This window comes from Suricata suricatta, chromosome 2 (genome assembly GCF_006229205.1).
Source record: "Suricata suricatta isolate VVHF042 chromosome 2, meerkat_22Aug2017_6uvM2_HiC, whole genome shotgun sequence".
In the NCBI taxonomy this organism is placed as follows: Eukaryota; Metazoa; Chordata; class Mammalia; order Carnivora; family Herpestidae; genus Suricata; species Suricata suricatta.
The window spans coordinates 49,735,076-49,747,304 of NC_043701.1; the positions used below are offsets into that span (position 1 = coordinate 49,735,076).

Sequence of the window (12,229 nt, forward strand, 5' to 3'; positions counted from 1 at the left end):
AGGAAATGAGACCCATTCTGGGTTGGATTCCTAGAGCTGGAGTGGCGAAGCCTCAGACGGACCTGCTAGGGCTTAAGAACTCTTTTTCAAAATCTGGTGCACAAAAACGTTTCCATAAATCAATTTCAGAAGACCATAAAGATCTCAGGGATAAGGAGCATTCAGGAATGAAACACCAATTCTATGGCCATAATTCCTATTATTTCTATAATTGAGATATTCATCCTTTCCTTCAAAACCCAGCCTCTTGCAAGAAAAGTAAAAATTTAACAGAATTTGTTCCATGTTGTTGGATTCTGCTTTCTAGAATAGCCATAATGACCTTGTTATGAAGTTTATGTTTTCAGGAATTTAAGTTAGTATCCAGTTAGAGGAATCCAGAAAAGGGGATGTTCTTACTTCCTGAAAAGTTTAACAATTTGGCAATAAAACATTAGAACCAAAAAAATGTATAGTCTTTAATCTCATTTTGAAAGTATACTTCAAGGTAATTTTCCAAAATCATGAAAAACAAGGTGTATGACAAAGTTTACATTATTGTTTCCCAAAAATGAGTATTTGAAATTCAAATGCCCAGTAGTTAACAGAGGTACAAACTGTAGTTCCTTAATAAAACAAATGTGGACGTTGTCCCCTTCTGTAAGTGTTTGTACAAACTAACATCAAATTCAAACGACAAAACTCAAATGCCCAGTTAATTGAGAGATGGGCAGCTCTATAAACTACATTACCTTAATAAACTAAATATATGGGCCCTTTTTTTATGTAAATGTGGACAAAATAAGTCAGCAGAAAAAAATGAAACCCAAAATGCTATGCATGCACACATTCAAAGCTGGATGTTTCTTTTCCTTTAATCTGCTGATAGAGAAACATAACTTTTTTTTTTAATGCAGAAAAAAAGGATTTTACTGTGATAATCTAGCAATGGCCTTAATTAGTAACTGGTGAGTTAACTGTGGCCAGAAAGTATGGTGTCTTAGTCTGCTTGGGCTGGTAAACCACCACAAACCAGGTGGTTTATAAACAGCACTGATTTCTCTCAGTGCTGGTGGCTAGAAGGCTAAGGTCACAGCACCGGCAGATTTGGAGCCTGGGAAGGGTCTGTTTCTTCACTGACAGCCACCTTCTCACTCTTACCTCCCCTGGTGTAAGGGGACAAGGGACCACTACAGAGCCTCCTTTAGGATACTAATCCCATTCATGACGGCTGTCTTCATGACTAATCACCTCCTAAAAGTCCCACCTTTTCATAAACCTTAGGGGTTAGGATTTCAACACATGAAGTTTGGGGGGGACACAAACATGGACACCATAGCAGATGGCTTGATATCAATTACTCTAAAGCCAAATATCATTTTTGGAAAGTGTCTACCAAGAGTTTAGCTAACTGTCAAATGGAAGCCAACTCATTTAAATGTGCCAACAGGCACATTTTAGACATAGTTTATCATGAAAGTTCATAAGGAATTTCTATGAGTGTTTTGAGATGTCTTTTTTACTTTTATATTTCATGACCATGTCATTTAATTATACCTTTTCTCAAACTATTCTGGACTAGGGCTGCCTGGGTGGGACAGTGAGTTAAGTGTTCAATTTTTTTTTTTACTGTTTATTAGAGAGAGAGAGAGAATTTGTGCAAATGTGTGTACAAGCAGGGGAGGGAAAAAAGGAGAGGGAGAGAGAGAATCCCAAGCAGGCTCCATGCTCAGCACTGAGCATAAAGCCCGACTCGGGGCTCAATCCTATGACTGTGAGATCACGACCTGGGCTGAAATCAAGAGTCAGATGCCCAACTGACTGAGCCACCCAGGTGCCCCCAAACAATTTTCCTTTAGATTCAACCACATATTTACCTATGTTGTTGCTCTTTATTTTTTCTCTTCATCTTTGATCTCTTAATTTGTAATGAATTCTCTTTTTGTAAAAAGAACACCCTTGGGCACCTCAGTGGCTCAGTCGGTTGAGCATCTGACTTCAGCTCAAGTCATGATCTCATGGCTCTCATGGCTCATAAGTTCAAGCCCCCCTCAGGCTTTGTGCTGACAGCTCAAAGCCCGGAGTCTGCTCCCTTTTCTGTGTCTCCCCCCTCTCTCTGCCCATCTCCCACTTGCTCTGTTTCTCTCTCAAAACTAAATAAAAACATTTTAAAAAAAAAAAAAGAACACCCTTTAGAATTTCCTTCATTGTGGATATGCTGGTGACAAACTTAGTTTTTGTTTAAAATGTCTTTTTTTTCTTTCCTAAGAAATATTTTGCCAGATAAAGAATTTAATTTGACAGTTCTTTCTTTCAGGATATTGAAGATCCCCATATACAGTCCCCTGGCTTCCGTTGTAGCTGTAGAAAACTCTGTGGTCAGTCTAAGAGTTCTTGGAATGTCAGTGTTTTTCTAATTTTGTTTTTACATTGTCTTTCTTTTTTAAACTGTATTAGGAATCATTGGAATTCTCAAATCTATAGACTGATAACCTTTCACTCAAATATCGCTTCTACCCCATTCTCTCTTCTCTCCTTCTGCGACTCCACTTAAAAGTACATTATACAGGGGTGGCTGAGTCGGTTAAGTGTCTGACTTTACCTCAGGTAATGGTTCGTTCATGGATTCAAGACCTGGGTCTGGCTCTGTGCTGACAGCCTAAAGCTTGGAGTCTTCTCCAGATTCTGTGTCTCCCTCTCTGACTACCACTTCCCTGCTCCTGCTCTATCTCACTGTCTCAAAGTAAATAAACATAAAAAGAAAAATTTAAGTACATTATACATTATCTTAGTATTTTCATTTGGATTATTTTTCAGTTCCAAAATTTCTATTTGACAGTTGTTCAACTCTGCCATTTTACTATATATATGTATACTTTCCAGTTCCCTTCTAAAATATTTAAGCAAGCCTGGCTTTTATATTTAGAACACAAATATTTTACAGTTGATAATTTTAAGATCTGGAATCCCTATGACCTCATTCCTCTGCTAGTTCTCACTCATATTATGGAGTTAATTATCTTTCTTCCTTTGCTGAACACTTTAAAAACTTTATTTGTAAGGGCACCTGAGTGGCTCAGTCCGTTAAGCATTTGACTCTTGGTTTTAGCTCAGGTTATGATCTCATGATTCCTGCATTCAAGCCACCCCCCCTCCATCAGGCTGATAATGGAAATGATAATGGAAATGATAATGGAAAGCCTTCTTGGGATTTTCTCTCTGCCCTCTCCTCTCTCTCCCCCACCCCTTTCCCTCTTCCCCCTTCTCTCAAAAATAAACATACATTAAAAATAAATAAATAAATAGTTGTGGAAACAATTTGAGATTTAAGCTGATATTACTGTCTTCCTGAATTTTCATTTGGTTCTGCCAGGTGTCTGAAGGCAACAGAATTCTTTATTCCAAGTTCAAAATTTGAGGTATCCTTGGCCAACCACTAAAGAAGTCAGGCTGAGGACCTTGTAAGATCAGTTTCTTCCAGTTCACCTTTGCTTCCAGGCTGCAGGCCTTTGAAATGCTGACCTAAAGCTAGGGTTGTTTACCAGGTACCAGGTTCCACAACTCTGCAAGCCCTGAATTGATATTGTAGATACACTTTTTTTTTTTTTTTTTTTGAGAGAGAGAGAGCACGAGCTAGCATGCAGGAGCAGGGGAGGGGCAGAGGGAAAAGGAGATAGAGAACCATAATCGGCTCCATGCCCAGCACTTACCCCTACATAGGACTCCATCTCACAACCCTGAGGTCATGACCAGAGCCAAAACCAAGAGTTAGATCCTTAACCAACTGAGCCACCCACGCGCCCGAAGACACCAACATTTCTACATAGAGATACAGAGAGCAATATATCTAAGGACTGATAGGGTGTCCAGTGATCCCTGCAGCCTAGTATTTACAGCCTTGTGAAGGCTCCTTTCACCTTGTACCACAATCCATGACCAATAACAGAAGTGATGGTATGTCACTTTTAAGACTTATAAAACGTTATAAAGGACTGGCATCTATCTTAGCTTCTGTCTCTGTTTCTGGGAAGCAAGCTTCCATGGGGTAAGCAGCCCCCTCCAGAGGCCTCTAGCCAGAAGCCTACAAGGAACTGAGGTCTGATTACCATGTGAATCGCACTGGAATTGAATTCTTCAGCCCAGTCCTATTTGAGCCCTCAGATAACTGTATCTCTGTTTAACAGTGTGACTACAAATTCACAAGAAACTCTGAGCCAGAACCCAAATAAGTTGCTTCCAGCGAAGCTGTAAGATAATATATACTTGCTTATCAGACTATATGTAATTTATTTCAATGACTATCATTTTTATTTCTACAAGTTAGCTTTGGCTCTTTTTAAAATCGGCCTGGTTGTTTTGCATAGTCTCCTGTTCATTGCAAATGCTTTTATTCCCTGCTTTTGTCTAAAGTTAAATGTCATTTCATATTACACATTGTAAAGGTAAGTAAAAATTTTGTTTTTAAAAGAAAATATGACCATTTGTCTTCATTCTCCCTTCTAAGAATTCTTCCTATGAAAATCTAAAGGGCCAGAGTCCTCATTCTAGCCTTGAAGAACGTAAAAGAGTCTCTCAGAGGTCTGGGTTTTATCCTTCATGGTAGGTAAACATGTAAGACGATGGAGCTTCACCTTAGGAGCTTAATGTGGGCGTAACTATTTGTTTCTCAGGAAAATACGCTTTATTATTCTTTTGGATATAATTAAATGGATATAAATGGCTATTCCCAATTCCTGAGTGATCTTAAGATAAAAGAATGGGAAAAAAAAAAACACCCTCAACCAAGAAGGATCCGGCCACAGACTGGTTAAGTTCTCCTACGGAAACAGGGTTACCATTTACCTAAATAATGAGCAATAACTGTGCTGCCAAAAAGGGAAAGAGGTTACTATGGATCCTAAAGCCTCATGTTCTATGCTAGCTGTAAACTGCATGGTATAAAAGGACTGGAATTCATTTAGCTGTAATTGTGTGAGATTTTATTCTGATCTGGTAGTTTCTTGTAGACTACATATGTACAACCATTTTATTGTGCGTACTCAATAATGAGCACATTTTCTTTCCTAATATACTGATGTGAGGAGATAGCTTTCTCTCTAAGATGTTTACTTCCCCAATGATACCTAATAGTTCCATCACCTGTGGCCATTTGTGGTATAACTTTGCTCTTTGTTGTTTTTCATAATGATCTTGTGCTTGGCACTTCTTAAGAGCACGGGAGTCCTGAGGGCCTGGGCTGAAACGTTCCTCTGCCGATTTATGTTTTTCTTCTGTGAGACACCAGAACACACTGCTCATCACAACTACTGTATTAATTTGTCAGCTAGAGGAATCAGACCATGCAGGTAGAGTAAAATCAAACCTGCATGAGGGCTGACCTGTGGTTTTGAATTCTCAAAGGATACTTATTCCTCCCACTCAGTACTCAAGGCCAAGCCAGACAAGACTAACCTGGTTCTCCCCTCTTCCAGGGAGCAGACTGTATTTTATCCTCCAGGTGTGTCTCAGCATTATGCAGGGCCTCAGCCAACCTTACCTCTCCATCTCCCTAGTGTCACATTTTTTTGAGCTTTACTTCCATTCTGCCGAGCGGCTCCTACAGCCTAAAGCTCTTTGACTTCAGCAAAAGTCCATTAGGTGGTCCTAAAGTGAGCTTAAGCTTATCACACTCCTCCTCAATTACTGTTCCCCACCCCACCCCTGCCTCCAACCAGGAGATTTCCCTTTCTTTCTTTCTTATGACCTCGTATATCATTTGATTTGGGGGAGGGCAGTATTTTATTAGATCTTTTTCATCAGGAGGGATTTTAAAAGTATGGCATTCATTCTATTGCTGGAGGGAAAAATCCAAGGCATTTGCTTTGTAATAGTTATACTCCTTACCAGCCACTATCAATCCTCTGGGGTAAGATGGAGATAGACTGAACAGATATAACATACGGATATAAAAGTGAACAATGGCAAAATATTAATGTTCCCAACATCCTCTCAGGTATCCTGAGTAAACTGTACATACTATGAGTCTCTTTCAAACTTAAATACACAGATATTGTATAATACGTAATTTATAGTATCTGCTTTATTACAGGAATGTGCCAAGCATTCGCTTCTGTTGTTCTTTTTCCTAATCTTCCATTACTTTCAAAAACAAGGCTCTTTATCTACAATGTCCTGAATAAAAAGTACTAAGAACTTTCTGTTTTCTATTCTCCCCTTCATAGGAATATATTTCAAATGTCAATCAATTCATTTGGCCAAATGATTTAATGCTACATCTATATGATCTGCAGTATCAGCACAACATTCTCCATGAGTCAACTCCTCTATGAATAAAGACTAATAACTTCTGATACCATGAACAAAACAGATTTTGATAGGACTATACCTATTTGAGGACCACATATTCCTTGGAGGAATATGGGTGATGATATCAGTACTTGGCTTCAAAAGAACAGGCTAAATTTGCAAGGTGTTGCTAGGTTTGGTCTTTTAAAAACTTGGTTAGCCATGGGGTGCTCATTGACTGGCTCAATTGGTAGAGCATGTTACTCTTGATCTCAGGGTTGTGAGTTCAAGCCCCACATTGGGTGAAGAGATTAGTTAAAAATAAAATCTTTTTTAAAAAAGATTATTTAAAGTAAGTAAATAAATACTTGGTTAGCCAAATGACCCTACTTCAGGAATAAACCTAAATGATCACTATCTTGGTCCCTTCCAAAAGCTGCAAAAGATCTTGAATGTGATTTCTGCCATTTCACAGCACACTTCCGTGACAGCAGTGTGTGCAATTAGAGAGAGGGCAACTGGAAGTCAGGACACATAAAACAATTTTAAAACTAATAATAATCCAGCCCTACAGGGAGATGGGTGCTCTGGAGCGGAAACCACAGTACCAGTGGTTTGGAAGGAGTGCAAGGTAATCTAGCATCTATTGCTTACATTGGGAGCAGGAGGAAGAATCCTCGGTGATTTACTCCAGGTACCTAATATGCACTCAATAAACACCTGACTGAATGAACGTGGCAGTGCTAGAATATGAGAAAGGAGGAAAAATTCATTCAGAACTCAGGGGCTGAATTAGAGGGGTCCGGGAGTCAAGAAGAAACTTCTCAGTGACAGAATTGAGCATGTCAGGAAGGGGAGCTAGTTCGAGAGGAAAAGTATAACCGGAAAGTGGGTTATCAAACCTGCATTTCTAATATGACCCCCAACCCCATATCTTACTTGAACATGACATTCAACCCTGGGTTAAATGAGATGTGAATCCCTCTAGATTTCCAAGAATTCTCTAACCACGTAAAAATGTTTCCTAATGTTCCCTGCATGCCCTCCTTGTGCTGTACATAGACACAAGGGAGAGACGGGTGCCGGCAGAGAGCAAGCAGGCAGGTGAGCGGCCAGAGCTACAATCTCGATTTTGCCGCAGCTGCAGCACCTGCCCCATTCCTCAGTCTTGGGGCATCCATCAACGGGAGATCTGAAAGGGCTCAAAGTATCAGAATGGAGGCGAAACAAGAACACGTCAGGAGCTCGGGTCCAACTCTTGGAATTCCTGGTTCCAGGCTATTCTTTGCGGGTGCGGCTGGCGCCAGCTGTGAAACCACAACAGAAGCTGGGTAAAGGTCGCCAGCTGAAGACACGGTGGCCAGGAGAACCCGGCGTACAACAGAGGTGGGGCGTTCCCCTCTGGGCAGGCAAAACGCCCCCCTCTAGCCGCAGTACGTCGACAAGCTCAAGAGCAGTTACCTTAGCAGGATAACGCCCTCAGTCCACCACGCGACTCCGCTCCACCCTCCCCGGGGGCACACGCCGGCCCACAAAGGCCGGACGGTGACGTCAGGCCGTCCCGGCACCTCCTAGATGTCGTACGTCCAGGGGCCTGTCGTAACTACCGGCAAGAGAGGCCTGGAGCCCAAGAAGGGCACTCGCGCGGTGCACCCTACCCTGCTAGCCGGCAGACGTGCAGGTCGTTGGCGCAGGCCCTGGAAACTGAAGCCAATGAGGTGCGGTGACGTCATTACGCATCAGGCGGCGCAGCCGCACTCGGGCCGCGAGGGGGCGAAACGAGTTCGGTTGCAGCAACACCGGTATTTAGGCGCGTACCGGTGTGTCCTTGGACTGAGAGAGCTGGACGTCCGGCTTGTGAGCGGGCACCTTCGCTTCGCGTACGACCAAAGAGCGGTGAGCGCAAAGCTGGGACACGGGAGCGGGCGGGAAGCTCAGCGATGGGGGCACGCAGTCGTGTTGCTGGGTATACGAGCGGGGCCGGGTGCTGCGAGTGGGGCCCACGCGGGACCAGCGGGCCTGGGAGTGAAGACCCCGGATTTTGGCCAGCCAGAACCCGGTGGGCTACCGTGCGAGATGGGGCGGAACCCCAACTAAGTGGGGGAATGGGCTCGGTCAGGACCCTGAAAACCCGTAGGCGACTTGGTTGGGGATCCGAATGAGACCCCAGCTCTCGTAGTCAGGGCTGAGAGGCTGTAGAAGCGGACGACGGGACTTCGCGAGATGAGGGCGGGAATGAGAGGGACAATGCGCAGCGCCTCACGTTCTCCTTCAGGGAAAGGAAAAACTGCTGCTCCTCCAAAAAGGGGTCATTTTTCTTCTTTCTTAACCTGTCGCTTCTTCCCTTAACTTACGAAAGCATCTCGGGAAGGTAGGTTTCATCAGTCTCCTTGAAACCGGCCTGATTGGGTGACCTCGTGGTCGCTTCCGGGGATCTCATCGCCGGGGGTCCCTGCGAGACCTCGCAGCCCCTTGCTGCCCTCCCACTCACAACAGCAAGGCAGTTTATAGGGAGCTGAGCAGGCTGAATCAACATGATTTCTATTTTTTTCTCTCCTCTTGAGACGTGGCTTCAGAATGTAGTATGAATAAACAATTGGGTTTTCTTAAAAGTTGAAATTTTGGTAGTTTGGGTTTACTATAATCATGGTTTTCAACTTAGGTGTGTGACTTTTTTGACCTTGACCTCAACTTGCGGAATGGTTTTTGAAGTAGGTTCCCACTTTGCTTACTTGGGCTTTAATTCTGTCACTTAGACACACATAGATGTATTTTTAAGGAAGTTCTCCTTCCAGCTAGTGTTTTTGGTACTAGAGAGTCTGGTGCAGGTGTACTAATCACTGAAACACGATTTACCGTGGAGCTTAAGATCTATCATAGACTTGCAGTGGATGAGTAATTAAGTCACTAGAGTGATTACTGATTTCCATGGGACTTTTACTTGAAGGAAGTAATTGAATTTTTCATTTTTAGATTTAAAAATGGGTGATGTTGAGAAGGGCAAGAAGATTTTTGTTCAGAAGTGTGCCCAGTGCCATACCGTGGAAAAGGGAGGCAAGCACAAGACTGGGCCGAATCTCCATGGTTTATTTGGGCGAAAGACGGGTCAGGCCCCTGGATTTACTTACACGGATGCCAACAAAAACAAAGGTAAGGCGGGGACAGTTGTAAATTGACAGAAGCCCAAATTGCTTGAATGTAACCAATGATAAGACCTTTATCAGCACTTAACAATGCATTCCTCCTTGTTTAGGCATCACCTGGGGAGAGGAGACACTGATGGAGTATTTGGAGAATCCCAAGAAGTACATCCCTGGAACAAAAATGATCTTCGCTGGCATTAAGAAGGCAGGGGAAAGAGCAGACTTGATAGCTTATCTCAAAAAAGCTACTACGGAGTAATAGTTGGCTTTTGCCTTATTTATTACAAAACAAAAATGTCTCATGACTTTTTTTATGTGTACCATATTTAAATTGATCTCATACACCAGAATTCAGATCATGAATGGCTGATTGAATATTTCTTTTGGACGGTTCTGATTTAAATAAGATTGGGCGTGTGGTTAAATGAATATGACTAGCTTTTTGAATTTTGATAGTAATTCTGGTTCAGCAAGTGCTGTCACTGTTTTCCCCTTCAAAAAAATATCATTGGAATTAATTAGATATTTAGCTTTTCACAGAGATGATAAATGCCATCTCTAAACTTATAGGAGATTGGTTTTATATTTAGATTTATATAACTGGTTACATTAATATATTTAAATACTAAGGAAATCCCTTCACGGTATCAGAACAGCAAGACTCAGCTGTGTTTCAACTTGTGTTTGTTAGCCTGTTAAAGGCAAGGGCTGAAGATAAGCTGGCAATGTCCACTTTATCTTTTTTTAGTCTTAAATATGCCAATTTAATTAAAATTCCTTGCATTTAAAATGTTGCCTTTTGCTTAATGAAAGGCATTTTAGTGTGGTTTCTGTATAATACTAAATAAAGAATGTTAACACTTCTCACATTTTACAGATCTATAAGGTCAGATGCTTTTAAAATTCAGTGTGTAAGTTATAGCAGTGGATATGTTATAATTCAGGATTGTCTTCTAAACAGCTATTCACAAATACAAGTGTGGAATTACCATATGTGTATGATTGGTAATGGTGCTTCTGCCAACTCATTAGAAGGGTTAAAGTAGAGGAGATATATCATCACAGATTTGTAAATTATGTGATAAGGCTTAAGATAATTAAAAACAAAATCACAGATCATGATTTTCCTAATGTGCTTGATTTAATGACTGATGCCAGAATTTAAGTACAACAGTCCTAAGTACTGACGGAGCAGTGTTACTAGTCATAATATTAGATTGTGTACTTATTCCTCTAGGACAGCCTGAACTAGAACACTTCAGTAATTCATCCTTAGAGTTTCTTTAGCCAGAATGAACCCTAGAGCATTTATACGAAATGTGGATAAGACAACAGGCTTCTGGTCATGGTCCTATGGCATACGATTGTATAATTTTTGTACAAGTTATTTCATACATGGTCCATGCCCAAATATTCAGAGAGGCCCTGGACAGTTTACTGAGATGGTGAAATTCTCAGTAAAAGAAACTGATAAGCTAAAGCTATCTCTGGGACAATAAGGAAACTGGAAGGGACCTTGTCAATGGTTTCAAAGGTGATGGGAATGACTAGATACCCTGTCAAGGCCTGGCAAAGCAGTTTGTAATTTAATCTTAATTTCCATTGGAGAAATGTAAGCAAAGAAGTTGGGAAACCTGCAGAAACAATTTGGGAAAGCAAAAGAAGGCCTGTGGTAATCCAGAGGTAATGCCTTTGTAAGGTGATAACTGTAGAAATTAGTGGTATTCAGACACAGTGTAACCATTTAGCTTATAAAAATTCTAGATCAAGATGGGAAGACATGGAGTTTAGGGAGCTGATTTACTTCTGTGTCTCCTACACCAACTGAACTTGCTGTGTTCTAGGCCAGTTATACTCAGTAGTAAGTACCATGGTGATTGATAACATAATGTAAATGATCCTGCAACTAATTCAAAAGAAACTCCCACTTAGGAGGTATATATGCTCTCTTAGAAATAAATAAGATAAAAAACACTTTGTTCTGAGAGAAGGGGAGGGAGAGTCCCAAGTAAGCTCTGTGCTGTCAGGGCAGAACCTGACACAAGGCCCCCTCCCACAGCCTTAGATCATGACCTAATCAAAATCAATTCAGGTGTTCTACCAACTGGGCTACGCAGGCACCCTGAGAGCCAGATGCTTATAAGGAGTTTTTCTCCCAAGTTTTATCTGCACTGGATTTTGTCTAGAATAGCACTGTCCTATAGAATTTTCTGTGATGATGGATTGTACTTGTGCTATCCAGTGCAGTAGCCGGTAATCACATGTGGCAGTTAAACCCTTGAAACATGGCTAAATTTACAAATAGCCATAAATGGCAACCTCATAAGCATTAACATCTGTGAAAGCTCTTGACTGGTGAGCTCCAGAATACTTTTCATTATACATTCATGTCAAATTCCTTGAAAGTCACAGTGAAAAATTAGCTTCTTCCAACGTTCACAGTGACCTAATTGTCATGTCTATTTTTCTGTTCTCAAAGAGCTTTGATGATCTCTAGGACTTTTGACACACTTGACTGTTCTTATTTAATTAAAAAAAATTTTTTTATGTTATTTATTTCTGAAAGAGACAGTGTGAGCAGGGGAGGGTCAGAGAGAGGGAGACAGAATCTGAAGCAGGCCCCAGGCTCTGAGCTGTCAGCACAGAGCCTACACGGGGCTCGAACCCATGAACCGTGAGATGACCTGAGCTGATGCTGGATGCTTAACTGACTGAGTCACCCAGATGCCCCGACTGCTCTTATTTTAATCTCCCTTGGTTTAGGTTTTGCATTCAACATGGAATAAAACACAGGCATCACAGAATATGCACATGCAGCTGTA

At 41.5% G+C, this 12,229-nt stretch overlaps 2 protein-coding genes and 1 long non-coding RNA gene across 3 annotated transcripts in view; 2 read left to right on the plus strand and 1 right to left on the minus strand.

Moving 5' to 3' along the window:
- Window positions 1–448, plus strand: part of C2H7orf31 (chromosome 2 C7orf31 homolog) — a 42,320-nt gene extending 41,872 nt beyond the window's left edge. The window contains exon 11 of the mRNA XM_029926152.1: window positions 1–448. This exon is cut by the window's left edge and continues 58 nt beyond it. Coding sequence (XP_029782012.1) covers window positions 1–215 — 215 coding nt within the window. The 3' untranslated portion in view covers window positions 216–448.
- The window catches only part of LOC115280974, a 55,921-nt gene extending 48,040 nt beyond the window's left edge, over window positions 1–7,881 (minus strand). The window contains exon 1 of the long non-coding RNA XR_003904018.1: window positions 7,726–7,881. This is a non-coding gene — a long non-coding RNA (uncharacterized LOC115280974). The remainder of the gene's footprint in view (window positions 1–7,725) is intronic.
- A 152-nt stretch (window positions 7,882–8,033) lies between these two features.
- LOC115280989 (cytochrome c) lies at window positions 8,034–10,529 on the plus strand. Its single transcript, XM_029926171.1, has 3 exons — window positions 8,034–8,160; window positions 9,238–9,414; window positions 9,518–10,529. Exons 2-3 carry the CDS (start codon window positions 9,246–9,248, stop codon window positions 9,664–9,666), a joined length of 318 nt encoding a protein of 105 aa, XP_029782031.1. The 5' UTR covers window positions 8,034–8,160; window positions 9,238–9,245; the 3' UTR covers window positions 9,667–10,529.
- Window positions 10,530–12,229: the final 1,700 nt, after the last annotated feature.

What these genes read in the sequence shown, in the direction of transcription:
- LOC115280989 (XM_029926171.1), top strand. Translation starts at nt 9,246, where the DNA reads ATGGGTGATGTTGAGAAGGGCAAGAAGATTTTTGTTCAGAAGTGTGCC. An exon ending in GGATGCCAACAAAAACAAAG is followed by an intron (nt 9,415 to 9,517) that starts GTAAGGCGGGGA and finishes CTCCTTGTTTAG; the next exon opens with GCATCACCTGGGGAGAGGAG.